Source organism: Phoenix dactylifera, unplaced genomic scaffold (genome assembly GCF_009389715.1).
Source record: "Phoenix dactylifera cultivar Barhee BC4 unplaced genomic scaffold, palm_55x_up_171113_PBpolish2nd_filt_p 000804F, whole genome shotgun sequence".
Classification (NCBI taxonomy): domain Eukaryota; kingdom Viridiplantae; phylum Streptophyta; class Magnoliopsida; order Arecales; family Arecaceae; genus Phoenix; species Phoenix dactylifera.
In genome coordinates this window covers 16,627-37,723 of record NW_024068171.1, presented here as the reverse complement: position 1 = coordinate 37,723, position 21,097 = coordinate 16,627, and the positions used below count along the sequence as shown (strand labels likewise).

The 21,097-nt window shown below is 43.4% G+C and overlaps 2 protein-coding genes across 3 annotated transcripts; one reads left to right on the top strand and one right to left on the bottom strand.

Moving 5' to 3' along the window:
• The first annotated feature begins 7,866 nt into the window (after positions 1–7,866).
• On the top strand, positions 7,867–15,109 carry LOC103724175 (phosphoenolpyruvate/phosphate translocator 2, chloroplastic-like). Of its 2 annotated transcripts, none has more exons than XM_008815349.4 (9): positions 7,867–8,357; positions 9,859–9,981; positions 10,077–10,229; positions 10,628–10,713; positions 11,850–11,934; positions 12,149–12,268; positions 12,383–12,451; positions 14,392–14,498; positions 14,606–15,109. In XM_008815349.4, the coding sequence occupies exons 1-8, from the start codon at positions 8,016–8,018 to the stop codon at positions 14,488–14,490; spliced, it is 1,077 nt and encodes a 358-aa protein (XP_008813571.1). In that variant the 5' UTR covers positions 7,867–8,015; the 3' UTR covers positions 14,491–14,498; positions 14,606–15,109. The 2 variants fall into 2 exon arrangements, with proteins under 2 accessions (XP_008813571.1, XP_008813570.1); XM_008815348.4 differs by having other exon boundaries at positions 7,869–8,357; positions 14,369–14,498.
• A 2,553-nt stretch (positions 15,110–17,662) lies between these two features.
• Positions 17,663–21,097, bottom strand: LOC103724184. Its single transcript, XM_008815362.2, has 3 exons — positions 20,551–21,097; positions 20,142–20,268; positions 17,663–18,662 (listed from the first exon to the last, which is right to left on the bottom strand). The coding sequence occupies exons 1-3, from the start codon at positions 21,033–21,035 to the stop codon at positions 17,949–17,951; spliced, it is 1,326 nt and encodes a 441-aa protein (XP_008813584.2). The 5' UTR covers positions 21,036–21,097; the 3' UTR covers positions 17,663–17,948.

Here is a 21,097-nt window from a genome sequence, read left to right as displayed (position 1 = left end):
CTGAGAATCACTGAAGGCCTTCAAGTCCTTTACTCCTAGCTCTTTGGCTAGCTTGAGCCTGGCGACAAGCGCTTCGTACTCCGCCATATTAATGGAAGCAGGAAACTCGAGGCGCAAGGCTTGCTCAGCGACCACCCCCTCCGAGCTGGTGAGGATAAGTCCCGCTCCGCTACCCCCCGAGTTTGAAGAGCCATCGACATGCAGAGTCCATGTCAAACTCGAGGTCAGAACCATTAGTGGCTCAGGTTCGGGCTCGGCCTCGTCCGGTATGGTGCACTCGACTATAAAGTCTGCGAGCGCTTGTGCTTTGATCGCCGGTCTGGGTCGGTACTCGAGGTCGAATTCCCCGAGCTCGACGGCCCATTTAGTGATCCGGCCCGCACGGTCTGATCTTTGCAGGATTTGCTTGACCGGCTGGTCGGTCAGTACAGCCACTGTATGAGCTTGGAAGTAGGGTCGGAGCCTCCCAGCTGAGATGACCAGAGCATAGACAGTCTTCTCCAGCTTGTATCGGGTCTCGGCGTCCCTCAAGACCCGGCTGGTGTAATATACTGGCTTTTGAAGTTTACCCTCCTCTCGGACCAGGACCGAGCTTACTGCTACAGGGGAGACGGCTAGATATAGATAAAGCAGCTCTCCCTGTTGAGGCTTTGTGAGCAGGGGAGGGGAAGCCAGTAGATGCTTGAGCTCCTCAAAAGATTGCTGGCACTTGTCCGACCACAAAAAGTTCTTCGGCTTCTTGAGGGCTGTAAAGAATGGAAGGCAGCGCTCGGCCGAGCGGGAGATGAATCTCCCAAGGGCTGCCACTCGGCCTGTGAGCCGTTGTACCTCCTTGACTGTCCTGGGAGGCGTCATCTCTTGGAGGGCTCGGATCTTTTCGGGGTTGGCCTCGATTTCTTGTTGTGTAATAATGAAGCCGAGGAATTTGCCGGAGGTGACTCCGAATGCACATTTGGCTGGATTGAGCTTCATCTGGTACTTTCGGAGTGTGGAGAAGGCTTCATTGAGGTCGGTTATATGGTCTTGTGCCACCTTGCTTTTCACCAGCATATCATCAACATAGACCTCCATGTTCCGACCTATCTGGTCTTTGAAGATCCGGCTGATCAGCCTTTGATAAGTTGCCCCGGCATTTTTTAAACCGAACGGCATCACTTTGTAGCAGTAAGTTCCCCCGTCGGTGATGAAGGCTGTCTTTTCCTCATCTTCTGGCGCCATGCGGATCTGGTTATATCCGGAAAAGGCGTCCATAAATGCCAGCAGCTCGTGACCTGAGGTGGAGTCCACGAGCTGGTCAATGCTGGGGAGTGGAAAGCTGTCCTTTGGGCAGGTTTTGTTTAGGTCGGTGTAGTCCACGCACATGCGCCACTTCCCGCTGGCTTTCTTGACGAGGACCACGTTGGCGAGCCATTCCGGGTAGGATATCTCCCGGATGAAGCCAGCTTCAAGGAGCTTGCCGACCTCCTCGGCTGCTGCTCGCTGTCGTTCAGGGGCAGCGCCTCGTTTCTTTTGTCGCACGGGCTTGCTGGTTGGCTTTACTTGGAGCCGGTGGACCATGATCTCCGGGTCTATCCCCGGCATGTCTGCAGGCGACCATGCGAAGACATCCATGTTGTCTTGTAGAAAATTGACGAGGCGACCCCTCTCATGCTCGTTGAGGCCAGAGCCGATCTGCACGGTTAGCCCGGGAGAGATCTCTCGTAAAGGAACTTGAATTAATAACTCACCAGGCTCTACCCGCTCTTTCTGAGGGTTGACCCGTGCCTCCAGAATCTTAGTCGAGGGCTGGTCGGTCGCTGGGACAGGCACCTCGGCTGGTCGCTTTGCCTCGTGGGTCGCCAGGTAGCATCGCCTTGCCACCATTTGATCTCCTCGAACTTCGCCGACTCCCTGGCCGGTGGGGAACCGCATGAGCAAGTGGTGAGTTGAGACCACTGCTCGGAGGGCGTTGAGGCCTGGCCTTCCGAGGATGGCATTGTAGACTGAGGGAAGGCGTATCACGAGGAAGCTCATCCCCACGGTACTTTCACGGGGGGCAAGCCCAGCTGTGACCAGTAGGTCAATCTCGCCCTCTACTGGGACTGAATCCCCAGTAAATCCAACTAACGGAGCATTCATCCTCCGTAGCTGTTCTTTGGTCATCCCCATTTTACAATAGGCACCATAATACAAAACATTCGCCGAGCTTCCATTATCGACCAAGATGCGCTTTACATCAAATTTGTTTATGATCATGGAGATGACCATGGCATCATCATGGGGAGTTTCGACTCCCTCTAGATCATCATCTGAAAAGGAGATGGCTTCAGAGGCGCGCAGGCGCTTTGAGGAGATTCCTTCCCCTGAAGTTTCTCCAACCGAGGCCCCGCCTTGGATGGTGTTGATGACGCCGGCGATGGGCCTGTTGGCATTTGAACCTTCAGGCCGTGTGGCTCCTTCGGCTGGCTTCTTCTCTTCACGCCGGCCTTGCACAAACCGATCGAGCACCCCTCGACGGATGAGTGCTTCGATCTCGTTTCGGAGCTGATAACAATCCTCAGTATCATGGCCGTGATCCCGGTGGAAACGGCAATACTTCCGGGAATCACGACGGATTCTGGTATCTTGTTTCGGAGGTGGGAGCCGGATGCGATCCCGACCCTCGATCTCCATGAGGATTTCAGCCCGAGGAGCATTGAGAGGAGTGTATTTTTCATACCTCTCCTCGGGTGCATGGGCCCGCAGTTGGAACTTCGGGCGGAGTGGTGACCTCTGCTGTGGCGGTCCCCTCAACCGGGGTGGACTCTTCGGGTGGGGCGGATTCTTAGCTCGTCGCGGAGACGGGCTTCTGGGCTGGCCGCGCTCCTCGCGGTGTCTCTTCCTGGGGTTCTGCTCGGTCCCGCCCCGCCTAACGGCCACGGCTTCCTCAGCCTTGGCGTACTTCCGCGCCCGGGCGAGCATTTCGGGGAGGTCCGCAGGGAAATTCTTCTCGATCGAGAAGAGGAACTTGTAGGACCGGGCTCCAGTCTTCAGTGCTGACATTGCGATTGACTGGTCAAGCTCCCGGACCTCCCATGTTGCGGCGGTGAACCGGTCCAAATACTCCTTGAAGGATTCTCCCTCCTTTTGTTTGACATCAAGGAGGGAGTCGGATGTCCGCCGCTGGGGCTGGCTGGCGGTAAAATTGCCAGCAAACTGTCTGCCGAGCTGCTCAAAGGAGGAGACAGTATTCGGCTTCAGCCCGGTAAACCACAGTCGGGCTGGTCCTCGGAGTGTCGCCGGAAAAGCCTTGCACATCATGGCCTCCGAGGCTCCTTGTAGGGCCATTAAGACCCGGTAGCTTTCCAGGTGGTCAAGGGGATCAGCCTTGCCGTTGTAAGGCTCCACCTGGGGCATCTTGAACCGTAGCGGAACCGGTTCATCTTCGATCTCCGGGGAGAAGGGTGACTTCATAGTGAACTCGAAGTCGCCGTCACGTCCTGATTTTCTCCCGTGGAGTGCCTGGATCTGGCGCTCCAGCTTCTCGACCTTCTTGTCGAGTTCGTCATTCTGAGGGATCGCTGCAGCGGTTCGTTCGGGTGCAGGTTGCCCCGGAACCGACTCAGCTTCTGAAGGTTGTGGCCAGCCTCCGTGGCCTCTGACTGGGTGCTCTCTCCAGAGGGAGGCCTGGACTTGAGAGTCCTGACCTCGAAGGGGAAGTCCACTTGTAGGAGGCTCCGGTTGAACTGGAGCCGGAGGAGGTGATGCCGTTGGGATGCCCCTGGGTTGCAGGCTTTGGACAGCGGTGGCCAAGGCCTGCACCTGTCGCACCAGGGCATCAAACTGCTCCGGCCGAACTTGAGGTGCTGACTCGGCCGGAGGTGGTGAGTTTTGGACAGAATGTTCAGGACTGGGTGGAGGACGTCGAGAGGCGTTGGAAGCCCCTTTGCTTCTTAGCTTCATGGCAGCGACTCGGGCCCTTCCTCTAGCGCCAACTGTTGCTGGAAATTGGACCCGGGGGCCGCCACGGAGCCAGGAGAGGAGGAGCTCCGCCGCAGGGAGGGCGGACGGCGGTGCGCCGGCCGGCTGCGTCCTCCTGGAGGGTGAGCGAGTGAGGGAGAGTGCGTCCTGTCCTGTCCTGCAAAAAAGCCGGTGGCCGGGCTCCCCGGCGTCGGCCCTCCGATGCTTAAGTCAGAGGGGGCAAATATGTGGAGAGAGCAAGGAAGAGATATATGGAGAAGATGAAGAGAATATTGTGCTCAATTGTGTCTGTGCTGTTTACTTGTGTTCCGGTCCCCCCTTCTTTCCTCCCAGGCTCCCTTTTATAGAAGGATTTAATGTTGCCCGGGAGGTGACAGGGAGTTTGTTCTCTTTTGTAATAATTGGGCACGATTTGGCCCATTAATGGCGTAGTGGAAAATAAGGCCGAATCAGACCAGAACCAGGGAGTTGTCACGGTCGATCGGACCTGTTGGAGTGGTTGAACCGCCGGCCGTGGTAGGCCCGGGGTCCATGGATGGTAAGTGCATTTATTACCGAGTGAACCGGCGGTCAGGGAGAGCCATACGCTTTGATGGTTCAGTGATCCGGAGATCGTCTTGAGCCGTGCTCATTAAATGACTGAGTGCATCGGAGACTTGAGGGGGTCTCATGCATTAATGGCGGGTCGTGTCAAATACCTGCGGAGATCTTATGCCTTGATGGCTTGGAGATAGCGGCAGGTTGTAGTGGAGTTGTCAGGTCCCTCTGGGGGTTAGGCAGGAGTTGAACATTTAGTCAAGGCAATCGGCTCGGCAGGGGTGCCGAGCCGAGCTGGTCGCCCAATGGGGCGCCCTGTGGCGGGGTCGCTTCTAATGCTCCTGGTCGGCGCCCTTTGGTCGAGCGCCTTCTAGCCGAGCGCCTTTATTTCGTGCTCTTTCCTCTCTGGTCAGCACCTTCTAATCGAGCGCTTTTCTGGTCGGCGTCCTCTGGTCGGCTCTTTCTAGCCGAGCATCCCTACTTGGTTGTGTTGGTTGGTCCGAGCGCCTCTTGGCGCTCCCTCTGGTCGGCACTCTTGGGCCGAGCATCTTTTCGGATCGGCGCTCTCTAGCCGAGCACCCCTCTGGTTGGTGCTCTCTGGTCGGCACTCTTTGGCCGAGCGCCTTTCCGGTCGGCGCTTTTTGGCCGAGCGCCTCCGTGGCGGTATGACTTGAAATTTTTCTCCCAACATATTTTTTTAATCTATATTGCCCTTCCAAAACTAACTTTGGTTTGGATCCAGTATCAAACCGTTTTGCTTCTCTAGTCAGCCTTGGATATAAAACAAGTCAAATATGTGTCGGCTAGCGAGGTATTGGAATTCTAGGCTGATACGTATTATCAATAAGGACAAGACCGAGTAGCAATACGGAGGAGGAAGAGCATCTTGCCCTAAATCCATCCGGGTTCATTTGAAGCCGCCCGCCAGCCGACCATACGAGACAGAAGTGTTCCGTACTTCCATTGAAAGGGTCGCGGTAAAGAAGGGCTCCAAATCCATGGTCAAACTTCAAAGCCGTGGTCAAAATAACAACCTGCAACAAGGTTCCCAACAAAATATAAAAATCGAGAAAATCTCGATTCGCATTTATTTTTTACAAATTAAAAAGAGCCTTAGAAAGTCCCCCACCACTACGGCCAAAACACGGCGAGTCGGTTTCGGAATTTGACGGGGGTCGGCATCCAATTCATTGCGGGGTCGGCCAAGTTGGGCGGGGCTCAAATTTTGACTACGTGGCAGAAACTGACGCATTCAGATTGTTTTTCTTTTTATTTTTATTTTTATTTTTTATTTTTGAGAGAGAGAGGGGGTCTGGCGGGGGTGTTTGCGAGGGGAGTTGGTTTGTGGCGCGGTACGGTGTTCCTGCAGGTGTTTTTATGAGACGTACTTGTATCCTTCGCGCGAAAGAAGGACAGGTGACAGAGACCCGAGCACTTTGAGAGCTGTGCGGTAGATGAAAAATACTATTTATAAGGCAGAGGCATAGGATAGCTTATGTGCTAAATATATTAAAAATAAATTAAATATCTTGTAAAATGAATAAAGTGGTAATGTCGGAATTTCAAAATATCGCACGCTGTTGCTCCTTTTTCCCTTTGTGGTCTCCACAACTCAGTGGAGGAAAAGAGTGATAAGCCATGATTAGCTCAAAAGACTCTAGCTAAAAATTTTAAAAATAAAACATAATAAATACGTTGTTAATTTTATTTTTTTTTTAAGGAGGAAGACTTCATCTGTAATATAATTATGCATGTTTCAATACTTGCACATGCACCTTTAATTGCTAAAGGAAGATACATTACCATTCATCCAAATTCGCATCGCTTCAATATTTCCAAGAGAGCTGAGAGAGCTTTTTTTTTGAAGTATTCCATAAGGTTTTCATCTTCGTTGAGACTTTATTTTTATTAGAATCAGGAACCTCTTGATACATACATACATATATATATATATATATATGTATGTATGTATGTATGTATATGTACATCGACATATATATATGTATAGTTGATATAAACCCGATGAAACCTGAAATATTGGCGGATAAGATATATTTATATCAACCGATATTTTTAATCTTTTTTACTTTTTAAAATAAATTTATAATTATAAAATTTAAATTAATATTTAAATAGAGTTTTTTGATCTTGGATTGTCATACAGGCTAAGATTTAGATATCTTCGTCTAAGAATATGCCTAGGATGTCAAAAAAAACTATTTTTTTAGATACTAGTTGCGTGTGCTACATAGGATTTGTATGCATATACAGAATTTGTGAATGTTGGTAAGTTTTGATTGAGCTGCAAAAGAATGATAAGTGCAGTGTAAGATGGCAAGCTTTTAAAAAATTTTAAGAAGTCTTTTAATTTAAATTTTTTTTTATCATTTTAAATAGATATCTCTTCAATTTATGGGGTATAGAAAATGAATATATTTTGGTCTTCCTAATTTTTCTTAAATACTCACATATAGAATTTTCTAAAAAAAGATTAATAGATGGCTTTATCTTAATAATTTTTTTTGCTGAATAGAAGGCCAGCTTTTATTATATACACTTGGCAATATTTGCTATATATACTTGGCAATGTCATATGCAATTCTTGCCGTAAAAGACTACCTTTTAGAATAAAATAATAAATAATGTAAGATGATATGGTTTTAAAATTTTTTAGAAGTCTTTCAATTAAAATTTTATTTATCACTTTAAATGGATGGAAGTATTTGAAACTTTTTAATTTTTCTAACATACTCATATCGATTAATAGATAGCTTCGCCTTAAGTTTTTTTTATTAAATATATGATACGCTTTTTTAAAAAAAATTAGAAGTCTTTCAATTAAAATTCTATTCATCACTCAAAATAAATATCTATTCAAAGTGTTTTATTTTTTTTGAAATACCCATATGCTGATTAATATATATATCCTTATTTTGAAAATCTTTTGCTGAATGGATGTCAAATTTTTTAAAAAATTTAGAAGCTTTTCAATTAATTAGTGTTCTATTTATCATTCTAAATATATATTTTTTTCAATATTTACGGCATAGAAAATATAAATATTTAAAATTTTGTTAATTTTCAGAATATTCATATATACACATTTAAAAAAAAAATTAATATATAAATTTACCGAATGGATGGCAGTAAGAGCATTAATAATGGAGCCCACCCTGCACTGGGAATCCACTATTAAATGATAAGAGGACCTACGTATGTCGTAAGCAGGTTTCGCGTGCCATCAGCATTAATAATGGAGTCCACCCTGCAAGAGCATCGTAACAGGACGCATACCGCAGGGTTATAACTTAAAATAATTAATTTATTTTGGATGAAAGCAATTATTTTTTGATCAGCATTTTGTATACACATATATTTATATTTTGTTTCAGAGAAGCGAAAGCTGCCAAACCAAACCAACCCAAGCCTCTTCCTCCCCGGAGCACACGCACGCAATATTCGTATACTCTCGTTCTGCCTTTGTCTCCGTGCTCTGTCTTGAGGTGGCGCGGTGGTCAAAAAAAGAACCAAAAAAAAAAATGCAGCAGAGCACCGCGGCGGCCTTCTCCACCATCTCGCCCGCCGCCCCTCTCCCGGGGCACCGCCTTCGTAGGATCGTGCTCGGGCCAAGCCATATCGGCATCCGCTGTAGATGGAGGTCCCTCTCCCTCTCAATCGCCAGTCGCCCTCTTTTCTTCCCGTCCCGTCCCCGCCTCCGGCACGCCGCCCCCCTCTCCGGTCGCGGGGCCACCTTGGTCCGTGCGGCCGCCGACGGCGAGAGCAAGGCCGGGTCGGAGGCCCTGGTGGATGCGTTGCAGCTAGTGGCTCTTTTCGCCCTCTGGTACATCTTCAACATATACTTTAACATATTCGACAAACAGGTAGCTCTCCTCCTCGTCTTCCTCCTTTTTTTTTTTAATATTGTTTTTTTTTTTTTTTAAATTTACCTTCGGTCTAACTTCGTTATAATAAACAAAAGAAACGGAAACTACGGGATCATCTGACATCTGTCGAGTGCCTTGTACCGTTTGGTCATTGGCGTCAATCTTCTCATGTGCTTCCTTTTTTTTGTTTCATGCAGCCGTGCCTCTTCTTATACTCTTCATCGTGCGATTTCTCCGCCTTATATAAACTTTTCTTTCCTTCCTCTTCTCTAAAACCCCCTGCAAGCTGAAATTGCGTGCATGTCTAATATAGCCTTGCTCCTCCCGTCCGTCCCCTGCTTCCTTTTTTTCCTCAAAGGGCGGCAACGATAGCTTGTGTAGTTTACGGCAATTAATTGGCCTTTCTCTGTATGAAGGATGTGTAGTTTATGGCACTTAATTGGCCTTTCTCTGTATGAAGGATAAAAAGAAGGATGATATCAATTTGTATGTTGCTAAGCCATTGGAAATCATGGAGGATACAGTTACATTCGCTAACAGGGGATAGGAATGTGACGTTAGATAACCCCGCAAGAAGTCAGTTTTCCATCAAATTTCCTGTAGAATGTAGGAACGTCAACCCATATTCCTAGGATCCTTCTTAGATCTGCTTGAAATGACAGTCATGCTGGTATGCTCCATGCAAGGAAAGATGCGCCGATTATTTGGAGAGCCTGAAACTTGTAGCTGCGACAAGCAGAATGGATGAAATTCCAAAGGACAGCAGAAAGAAGCTACGAAGGAGGATGATCCCTAAAGTGACCATACTTTTTTATGAGTATCCACACACTCATACTGTGTGATCGCTGAAAACTATAGGGATCTCTAAGAGCTCCAGTGAGATCCATCTAGAAGAAAGGATGCCTTGTTAGTGACTTGTGGTGGTATATTTGTATTCTGGTTGGGGAAAAAGAAAAAATGGTCACCATGCAAGGTGGCTACATGGAGGGATCCAAGCAAGTTTTTGAAGAGAGGTGCCATATGCATACATAAGCCTGTATTTACAATGGTTTTGGCTATCTGACCGGATCCTTGGGAAGAATGTAAACTACTCATATATGACCTCTGGTGAATTATACTCAGTATCTGAGCATCTCTTTGCTGTTAGGTTGGCATATAACACTATTTGTACATGAAGTAATGCCAGAAAATAAGATTAAAATATGTTTTTCAGTAATTTAAAGCTCTGGTTTCCAGGGTAAATAAGTCAAGGAACATTTTCCTGCTCCATCTCTTCTGTGATTGACTGAAAAGCTCATTTTGGGGCAATGTGTTCCATTTGGTGTGTTAATATTTTTTTTAACATTTTTTTGTTGGGTAAATTTACTACTTCGTAAAAGAAAGTGATTTTTTTTTTTGAAACAAGATTTGTTAGAAATCTGCTCAATTTGATTGTTTTGCCTTCTTGTCATCTGATGCCAGAGTGGAAACAAATGAATGATATTGCTATGTATGACAGGTTTTGAAAGTGTATCCATTCCCAATAACTATCACAGCTTTTCAAGTTGCCATTGGAACAGTTCTTGTCTTTCTGATGTGGTCTACAAACCTTTACAAAAGACCTAAGCTTTCTTCTTCACAGGTATTTCAAATGTCGTGCATGAATTGTTTTTTGATGATGTTGACCAATGCAAAGTCATAAATCTTGCATCTTAATTGTGGGTATCTAAATGCTAGCTTGTAGCAATCCTGCCATTGGCTATTTTCCACACATTGGGCAACCTTTTCACTAATATGAGCTTGGGAAAAGTTGCTGTTTCATTCACTCACACAATCAAAGCTATGGAGCCTTTTTTTACAGTCATCCTGTCTGCCTTATTCCTTGGAGAGGTAAAGTTTTCTAAACTGACCACTCTTGTTGCATCCTCTGGAAGAAGTGGCCTCAGAAAATAAATAATGGTTGTGTCTAGACTTTTATCTTTTTCATTCTGGTAGGATTCTTATTTGGTAGTATTTTTGTGCTCCTTTTTTCTGAAATGGTGATCCACTCAGACCAAATTCTAACCTTCAGTTTAAGATCAAACATGCCTTCATATCCTTAATGCGATGGTGACAAATACACTCCATCTTCTCGTCAAAAAAGAGGCGAATTGAACGTGTCACTATCAGCAAATGCTTAGATGCTGTGGCCTCATATATTTGTGCTTTTTAATTCTTTAAACACTTATTGCAATTTGCAGTTGTCATAATGCATCAATGTACTTATTTTTGGTTAAATGTGTATGCAGCTTCCTAATATTTCAGTTTTAACTTCTCTTGTGCCAATTGTTGGTGGTGTTGTTTTGGCATCCTTCACTGAAGCATCCTTTAACTGGTAAGTAATTCATATTGAAATTAGGTTGCATCTGGTTTGACAACAGAGTAGGACAAGGCTTATTATAAGTCTTATGCCTGCCAAACAGCTTTTGAAAAACACGCATAAATAGAGAATAGTTATGCCGATCAAAGTCACTTATGCTAAGCGTAACTATCTCAAGGGGAAGATGCAATAAGTTTTCCTTAGTCATAAAGCCATCATATGTACCAGCTTTTTTTTATGGGTAGAAAAACCCATCATCCAAAATCTATAAATTGTAGCCAAAGGATAATTGGAATTCCCCTATGATGTAACCAAGGTTTGTCGAATCGTTACTGGAAGGTGTATTAGCTTGCGATTGGTTCAGCACGGTACAAATCCGTACGATGCCATTTCAAGGTGTACTTAAAATAAGAAAAGGGAGGGGGAGAAGGAGAAAAGGAGAGAGGAGAAGAGAGGGAGAGGGAGGAAGGGGAAGGTGCCCTCTAAACCCTAACCCTAGAACATAGAGAGAGAGAGAAGGAGAGACAAAAAGAGGGAGGGAGGAAGGAGGGGTCCTCTAAACCCTAACCCTAAGCATGCAAGAGAGAGGGAGAAAAGGGCAGGGTTGACGGCTTACCAGTGAGAGGGAGCTAGCTGTGCTGGGTATCAAAGCCCTCGAATGACAGAGGAGGCGATTCCTACCAAGGGGGTGTTTTTTTTTTTTTTTTTGGGGGGGGGGGGGAGGTGGTTAATAGAGTCGCTCTCTTGAGCAAATAAATGTTTGAAGACTCGAATTAGCCGACTCAAATAGGCTAAAGGCTGAACCATTGAACATGGACCGTCTCGAATATAAGGGTCGTATCGTGCTGGTAACCAACCAGTCTGGTTCGGTATGCTCTGAACTAGCTGGTTTGGCATGGTTTTGCCATCTTTGGGTGTAACTATTCAAATGGGCACAAGTTTTTCTATTCACATTTTTCTTATTTCCAAACCAAATACAGCCTGAAAGTCTTAAGTACATGGTATTACAAAATGTTGTGCATGAAGCAACTGTTAATAATTTGGTCTTTCTATTCAAAAATCTCTCTCTCTCTCTCTCTCTCAATGTGTGTGTGCACGCGCACGTGTAAGGCCATAAGTCGTTCTCACAAACTTGTTATTTTGGAAAATAGGGCTGGATTTTGGAGCGCAATGGCATCCAACCTTACCAATCAATCTCGTAATGTAATCAGCAAGAAATTCATGGTTAAGAAAGAGGTAACCTGGTATTTTCAGAATAGGTGTCAGTCCATCTGCTAATATAAGCTTTTGGTACTTGCTTAATTGTTCACATTGCAGTCCACCTGATTGATACTATTTTTTTTAATTGAGAAAATAATAATAGTAATGTCACTATTTATGTCTTCCATATCTGCTGTGCCATATGGTTGTCATTATTGGTCTTGATTCTTGACAAACTCTTCTTAAACAGGAATCTCTGGACAACATAAATCTCTTTTCCATAATTACAATTATGTCATTTTTCTTGTCAGCCCCTCTAGTTCTATTTACGGAAGGCATCAAGTTCACCCCATCATATGTGCATTCTGCTGTAAGTATTCTACTGTGAAACCAAATGACTTACATCGTTTTCCCTTAGATATTACTGTGCATACTTCTTAAATTGTTAGTTTTTTATACCTTTTCCCCTATCCTTGCTTTATAGGGTTTAAATCTTCAAGAGATATATGTGAGGTCTCTTCTTGCTTCGCTCTGTTTTCATGCTTATCAACAGGTGAGTCATTCTTCATTCTGTGTGGCTTTATTTATTACTCTTAGAACATTGTGCTTCTGAATCAATTAGTATCGCATGCTTTATGCTTATGTTTTTACTCAAGACTGAAGCATACACTAAAATGTAAAGAGGGCCTTTAGATTAATTTCTGATAATAACATGATACCAAATATACATCTCCTGAGGGATTGGAAAAGCAATGTTGTTCTCCCTGGTTGGCAAAAATTTATGGATGTTGGAAAGCATTCTTGCTGTTATCCATGAAGAATAATTGAACAGCACATGAGATTTTCATGTCAACCATTTTGAGTATCTATTCCTTTGCCTTGGTGTTTTATGCTGTTAGATAGTCTTGCTTTGAATTTATGTGGATGAATATACTATATAATCATATGTCGTCCTGAGTTGTAAATCCACTGATGATGTGTGCGTGCAGGCACCTGCATGTATACATGGATACGCTTGCGAACACTAGGAGCCATTCCAACGACAAACACATATACTAGGAGTCACATTTCAATGATTGGATAGAGTTAAAAATCAGACCCATCTGATTTTAACTCTCATCATGGATAAGATTTTCATTCCCTGGTGCCAAATAGTCATCCTTGGAAGACTAGTTGAAAGGTCTAGATATGCTTAAAGATCTCCTTGAGGGAGTCTTACTGCCTGCTAAGTGCTACCTATGTCATCCTCGATTTTATCTCCATGTAAAACTTCTCTTGCTGTTATAATCAAAGATGGCAGCATAAGACCATGTTATCGATCCTAATAGGAAGCCAAGAAAGAGGACATCTCACATGTACGGTCAAATAAAAGGAAAGGGAGGCACAAATATCTTATCAGGCAAACCAGTTATCATATCATTTAAATCATAATTTCTTTTCACTTTATATTAAATGCTGGGAAACATGTTCTTTAAATCTTTTTTTTTTGAGTAAGGAAACTTTTTCTGAATTCATCATTTTTCATTTTTCTTAATTTAATTAAAGTTTTAGAATTATTTTATAATTTGCAACTGAAATTGCTTGAAGTAGAATAAAACTGTCAAAACTGCTGAAACTGAACCTCATTTTATCTGGCTGAAACCAAAACTGTGACCAAGTTTTTGACTCTTGGTGGGAAGGATAAGATCAGATAACATGCTAACAATATTTAATGGTTGCTCCACAATAATATGGAGTAATGGAGTTAGATCAAGACTGCATGGACATGTGAAACAAGCATGTGAGAGTTATCATTCGTGGAGCATGATTTGGATGTGTGGAATGGTCAGAAAGGGATGTCAAGACTTATGAAGAAGCAGCACTTATTTGTTCTTAAAGCATGGTGCACTATATATGACATGATATTTTCTTCTGATTATGTGGCATGTAGAGCATTTATTTGTTCTGAAAACAATAGCATGTCTGGAGCCCATATGACAGGTAAGTTTTTTTTTTAAAAAGAAAAGGATTGAAAACAAGAACTCAATATGTCAAGGAACCATCTTATGTCTTTATTTTCTCACTCATATCAGGATCCAAAATGTAGATTCCCGTCCATTCAGACAATTTTGATGGGCTCATCATACTAAAACACCAAATGCCTCCAGAAAATACCTTCTTCCTTCAGTGTGCATTTTTTTTTTGAAATGCATTTTTTTAAAAATAGTTAAAACATTTATTTATAAAGCAACAGGCTTTACATACATATATCAGTGTCTTCAATTGATTTGTTTTCCTTTCTTTTTATGAATTAATTTATTGGATAGAAATCTTAGGCTTGGAACATGCATATCTTATGTGTTAGATCTCTTCTCTCTTCTCTCTCTCTCTATCTCTCTCTCTTTGTGTGTTTGTGCGCGTCCACATGCGAGTGTGCGTGTGTAAATTTTAATCACATGCAGGATTGACCTTGTTTCTTTAATATTGACAGATTTCATATATGATTTTGGCTAGGGTGTCCCCTGTCACCCATTCAGTTGGCAATTGCGTCAAGCGTGTGGTGGTCATTGTGGCGTCAGTTCTCTTTTTCAGTATCCCAGTTTCACCTATTAATTGTCTTGGTATTTATGATATTCAAAAACTTGCTGGCACACGAGTGTCCACTTCCAGAACATTTCCAATTTAAACTTTCTCCTCCAAATTGATTGTTGTTGGGCTTTGCCTGCAGGAACTGGTATGGCCCTAGCTGGTGTTTTCCTGTATTCAAGGGTGAAGAGTACCGGGACAAAGCCTGCATGAGAATTCTAGATACGGCAACTCTGACATGTAGTTGTGTTGCTCCCCTTTTCTTTTGTTGTAGATGTGGGTGTTCTCAAGAGTGGACCTTTTTATTGGAAGCATGGAACTGGGGTCATGGTTATTCAGCATAATCTGTAATGTTTTTTTCTTTTTTTTTCCCCCACCTCCCCTTGTCAATTTTTAGCAGTATCTGTCTGCTAGATTTCAAATGACAGATTGTGTTCGGTTGGTCTTTCCCCTCGTATGAGAAGACTGAAGATGATGCATGAACTCTAGACGGTGCTGTGCATGGCATGATGGGCGCAGGGGAAGTTCAGTTACTTGGACCCTGATAGTGGACAAAGAATTTTTCATGGTTGAACCATGTATGTTTGTCACATTCTTCTTTAAAATGATATATGCACATTCGGAGTGGATCCGTTTGGTTCAAGAATGCATCTTGTGGAATGCTTGCTCATAAGTGGGGACTGCCAAACCTAGCCAACTCCAGGAGATCTGATAACTGGTCAAACAACTTAGGAACAACCCTACACCCCTTCAGCCTATCTGAACTGAATGTCTTGAATAATCTCTTGGTCAGCATCACGCTAGACAGCAGGGAACACAATTTTCCGGAAATTGAGAAGAAGGAAAATTTCTCAGTCAATTACTTCTGCAGGTTTTTCATCAGCTGAGGCATTAAAATCATGTGGAAGCTGCCAGTCTCTGAGAAAAAAGTTTGCAGTTGGCTCCCAGTATCACAATAAAATTTTCACTTTCTGACATTCTCATGAAGAGAGGTTGGAGAAGACCAGACTATTGCCCTTGGTGTTGCTCGGACGAGGGAACTGCTGAGCTTCTCTAGATCAATCTAGCACCGTCTGCTTCGATGAGTTCAGTCACGTCCGCTCCCACCTCCTTATTTAGAAGAGCTTTGGTCTGCTTGGAGAAAATCCATCTCTCACAAAGATATCTTCCCAGCTATTGGTTGTTTGAGCTCTATAGGATGCCGGGGAATCTGCAAGGATGCAAGACGCTGTTTAACTTTGAAGCCTCTTCCCCAACACCGGTGCTAGACCATATATTGTTTCTGTTCCACGATTGCACTTCAGCTGCCAACAAAAAACAAGTGCATTCCTTAGTTCTCCTAATCTCAAACCAAACCTCTACTACCTGCTGTAACATCCTTCTCTCTTCTTTGTAATCTTCCTGTCAGCATCCTTTTCTAAGATCCAAAGTTCTGCCACTGGATCCTGTTGGGGTTAGCCAAGTGACACAGACTTATAAGCTGTTGAGACAAAAATCAGCTCAGATTAATAAATCCATATGGTACTTCTTTTATTAGTCAATATAGGACTACTACAGTCTCCCACACCCAACCTCACAATGTCCTTGTCATTTTAATAATAAAAAGATAATAAGTTGTTAATAATTTTGAGGTAGTGAGGGAATATGAATGGATAGAAATTTTATGCACTGATGCAGTTACTCAAATGCATGAGGGTTTACATTTTAATATTAAAATGATAATAAGTTGTTAATAATTTTGAGATAGTGGGAGGGGAATATGAATGGATTTGCATTGACATGATTACACGTGTGCATGGGAGTTTCATGTATTGACTCTAATATTCATATGCTAATGAGGCTAATCATTCTTATGTTTTGTGATGAAATATATTTATCACACATTTTCACTACTCATGTATTAAAGGCCTAATTATTCTTATTTTTTGTAACAGGATATTTGTCATCCTCTTACCCCCCAGCAGCTCATTGTTTCTGCTAATAATGGACCATATTAACTTGGAAAGGTTTCATGAGAATAATTAGCCTGCCATTTACCATTAGTCTCTTAACGCCCGCGCCCCCCTCCTCCCCCCCTGCCGGCGCCTGCCCAAGATTTTAAAAAAAGTTCTTTTGGTGGAGCTTTCGTTTCAACCTCTTGTGCAGAGTTGGTTTTAAGCCATATAACATTTGGCCGTTGTATCCTAGAGAAAGCTCCACCTCTTGTGTAGAGTTAGTTCTAAGCCATACGACTATCTAGATGGACTGTTATATCTTGGAAGGGATAAGTCAGAGAAGGTCCGTCGCACCGGTTTATGGTTTTGCCCACCATATATAGGGGTTTGAATTTCCTTAAAAAAAGGAGATATTAGTACCTTTGTCTTATTAGTATCATCCCCTCAAAGAAAATTCTTATATGTATTGTATTTTTATTTAAATTATTGAATTTTGCATCAATAATTTAAAATTGTTTGGTTGTTCTTAACAAACATATTCCAACTTAGCAATGCCTTTCTGATTTGCTTTCTACCTGAATAAAGGCCTAATTATGGATTGTTCATTAGCAAGATGAAATGCTAGGAGGTTGGTCCGGCTCAAAATAAGCTCGTTCAAGCTTGGTTTAGTTTGTAAAGTAGTCGAGATTGTTGAACATCTGGAATGTCCCTTTGAACTTCTTATGTGACGAGTTTAACCTTTCTATCTGGTATTGTTCACTTGTTTGCGCCCCTATCCCTTAATCCCATTGAAAAGCACAATGTCAATGAAATTTTGGGGGAGGTGCCTCACTTCATTGCTCCTCAAAAGTTTTTTTTAAAAAAAGAAAGAGAGAAAAGAAAAGAAAATCATAATGGAGCTGCAGTAGCAAACAAAGAACAGTGCCATATTTGTTTTTTTGGGTACATATATAATAGTGCCACGTTTGTTGATGGCCAAATAATTCTCTGATGAATTGCCAAAATGGTGCTGCTTCCACAGAAATCAATCGCATAAAGGGATAAAACAGTCCGCAGAAGGTGTCTGAGCACGAATCCTCTATGGTGTAAAATTTGCACCATGGAGCATTGTGCATTCGATGACTGCTATGAGTAGATGGATGGCCATCAAATAAGATGGCCTCAAATGTCATACATAGCGCATCCCATCAAGATATATATGATACCAGCCTACCACCGTTAGCAGCACAATGAAACCAACTACGGCACCTTGATGGTCAAACTAGCACAATCTTAGAAGCAGCGCAAGTTTTATAACCAGGAGCAGGCAAAAGAAAAAGGTGGCGACATTCCTACATCTCTTACTTATACATCACTGTGGTGACGCAATTATCATTATTCTTATGCTTGTTCTTTCTTTTTCTGATAATAAAGTTCGTTTGATCCTTCTAAGATTATATAATATAGATACTTCATCCCAGCTGATTATATATGCAGATTCTTGGAAGCATGCATAACGCGCGGAAAAGGACTTCCCTCCAGTTTAGCAAACCGTAATCCTCATGGATGGTTTCAGAACTGGTTACAGCTACTGCTGCTGGTGCTGGTGCTGTCGGCGCCATTGTTGTTTTGAGCGATCATCTCCACCAGGTCCATCTCCTTCTTCACCTTTACCTTCATATCCGCCTCGCATGGCATCGGCATGGGGTCTGCCATCTCATCCCACGCCATCTCTACGTCAAAGGAGCCCTTCATCCCTGGACAGCACCCCAGCTGGTCAAAGAGGTATCCCACATATCTCTCGGGCGGCACATCGACCTTGTTATCGTCAAGCAGAAGATTATCCATGTCACTGAAGTCGCAGGTCAGGATGTCATCGCTAACTCCACAGACATCTGCACCTACGGCTATGGGCAGACCTTCTGCAGGTATGCATGTCAGGGTCTTTGATGCCTCCGAGCCACCATCATTGCTTTCTGTGCTCTTGAGGCGGTTGTCTGCCGGTGCATTAGTGGCTGCCGCAGATGCTGCTGGGACTGTTGGTGCTGAGCCCCATTGCAGAGCCAAGCTCTTCATGTAGTTCTGCAGGAGGGAGCCTGATTTGGGGTACTTGGAGTTACGGCACCGCCTTCGGGAGAACTGCCTCCGTTTGGTTGCGTTCCAGTGGTTCTTGATGGAGTTCTCGGTCCTCCCAGGCAGCCTCTTGGCAATTTCTGCCCACTTGTTCCCTACTTCTGAGTGGGCTTGGATCAGAATTCTGTCCTCCTCTTCGCTCCAAGTATCCTTCTGAATCAAAACATGAGATAAGGGTTAGTCCACAATATTTCGCCTCGATCGACATCATGAATCCAGTAGCTTCGCTTCCTTTGTGGGTATGAATTTCACGGAGTGGTTATTTGATGTATTGATAGTAGATTGTTTGCATGATACATACTAGAGAATGCCATGCATGAACTTTGATTTTATCCGTGACCTTTTTACCTTGCAAGCCTTTGATGTAGCGATTCCGAGCTCACAAGACAGAAGGATGGATAATAAATGACCTCCCATAGTAAGCCCTTATTTAAAGGTTGTTTAATTGACGTTTTTAAGTTTGCATCTTCACATCTAAGGGCTGAGAGTAATTGTACTTAGCAGAAGATCATTCAGGAAACCTCTGATGCGCCTCTGCTTGATCTTGGGAGAGTAATACTAAATTCAACTTTCAATAGCCAGGACCAGCGGTGATGTCAAACTTGAAAAGCAAATGTAGACCGGTGTAAAGTGATTCATATTTCTAAATACTAGAATTAATAGGCATTCAGGTTCAATAAGAGGAGATTAGTGAATAACTTATTGACTAGTCTGATTTCGTTAGATATTTTATGACTATTTTGGAGAATGATATTTCCACCATAATCAACCAAATGTCCAATATTTCAAAGAATACATGGCTTTTGGTACGGATAATTTATTTTCTGTTTAATGGGACCGCCATAATTACATGGTCTACGCATCTGAAAGTTAAAAAGTACGCAGCTTGCTGTGGGATAAAATATATTAAGATATATAATCTTCCATATACGGACATTACTCTTCTAACAGCCTCTTTTATTATTTTATTTTACTTAAGTCATTATTTTATTTGTTTGGATCAAATATCCATCTTTCTTTCCTTATTAGAGGTCATTCATGTATGCATGCGTGTTACCTTCTCTTTTGCAGGTACAATACTATGATGTTCACATACATACATATACATACATACATGCATATGTACATACGCCAAGAAACGTATGATGTATATATGCATATGTATATACATATACTATGATGTTCCAATAATGCATGCGTCAGCGCATGCTCTCTTCTCCTCCTGAGCTCAAATCAGGTTTGTAAGGTAAGAACCCTGCATATATGCCAAGAATACTTTATACACGCGGCAATGCGTCCGCACAACACATGCTAATAGTCTTGCTGGATGCACCATAGACGCCTGGTGTATTAGCTGGAAGTTGTTAACGCTTTATGTTTATTCACATGAAGCTATATATGCACTTAAAGCCAAAATTAAGAAAGAAAAAATTAAAAGAAGAAAAAGAGGGGGTGGGGGGGAGAGGAAGAAGGGATTCAAGATGCAAATGAAAAATTATATCTGGGGAAACGTATAATATAAAGTTATATGCTTTCCCACAAGGCAAATAAGAAGAAGGGAGATGATAACATCCTAGAAAATTTTCAATCGTAAACAAAGAAAGAGGGACAGAAAGATAGAAGAAGTTGAACCTTGATGTTAGGCCTCAAATGGTTGTGCCATCGTTCCCTGCATTGTTTTCCTATCCTCCCACGCAACATTTGAGCTATGTGCGACCACTTCCTCAATCCATATTGCTCTACCAATTTCACTAACAGTCTGCAAGAAAATCCCATACATATCATCAGTAGCTTCAAATTCTGTAGAATTAATTCTTCTCTCGAAAAAAAAAATCTGTGGAATTAATTAACTAACCTTTTCCTTTTATTTTCGGATGTAGGAAATTAATTGTTAAATTAACAAAATGGTTTCTTGAAGTTGTTATAATTGCTTTGGTGCATGGTGATCAAGAATGACATCGGATCGATCGAGGATAATAGAAGATGCATGCACTTATTCGAAGAGAAAGAAATGCATGAGGGGAAAGACGCCGACAGGTACCTGTCTTCTTCCAGGGTCCACTGCCCCTTCACTACATTCGGCTTCTTGTGGATTTTGGCCCCGCTGCTTTTCTTCACGGGTGTGCACTTCCTGTTCATCTCAGCTCCTCCCCTGCAAGATTTGCTATCGCCTGCGACGAAGGAGAGCTCGTCAGGGGGCCCGAAGGCCACGAGAGGCTCGACGCCGAGAACCATGGAGGACAGGCTGGGATCCGGCCCCGGGCGGCCGCCGTGGCTTCTCTGCGGATAGCCTGATGATAGGCCGGCCATGCACTGGAAGGCCTCAACAGGCATCCCGATCTGGAGGCCGACTTGTGGTGATGACAAGGCCTTGAGGTCGAAGCCGGAAGCGTACGCTTCTGCCGCTGTCGGGACATGATCAAAAGCATCGTCGAAATGCTGGAATTCTTGAAGCCCGTCCGGGTACACGCAAGGTTCGAATGGAAGCCCATTTCCCGTATGGGTTTTGAAGCAGCAAAAATCCATTGGGGGACGGGGGTGGGGGATGGGAGGAACAACGTCGGAGAGGACGAGCGTGGTGGCGGCGG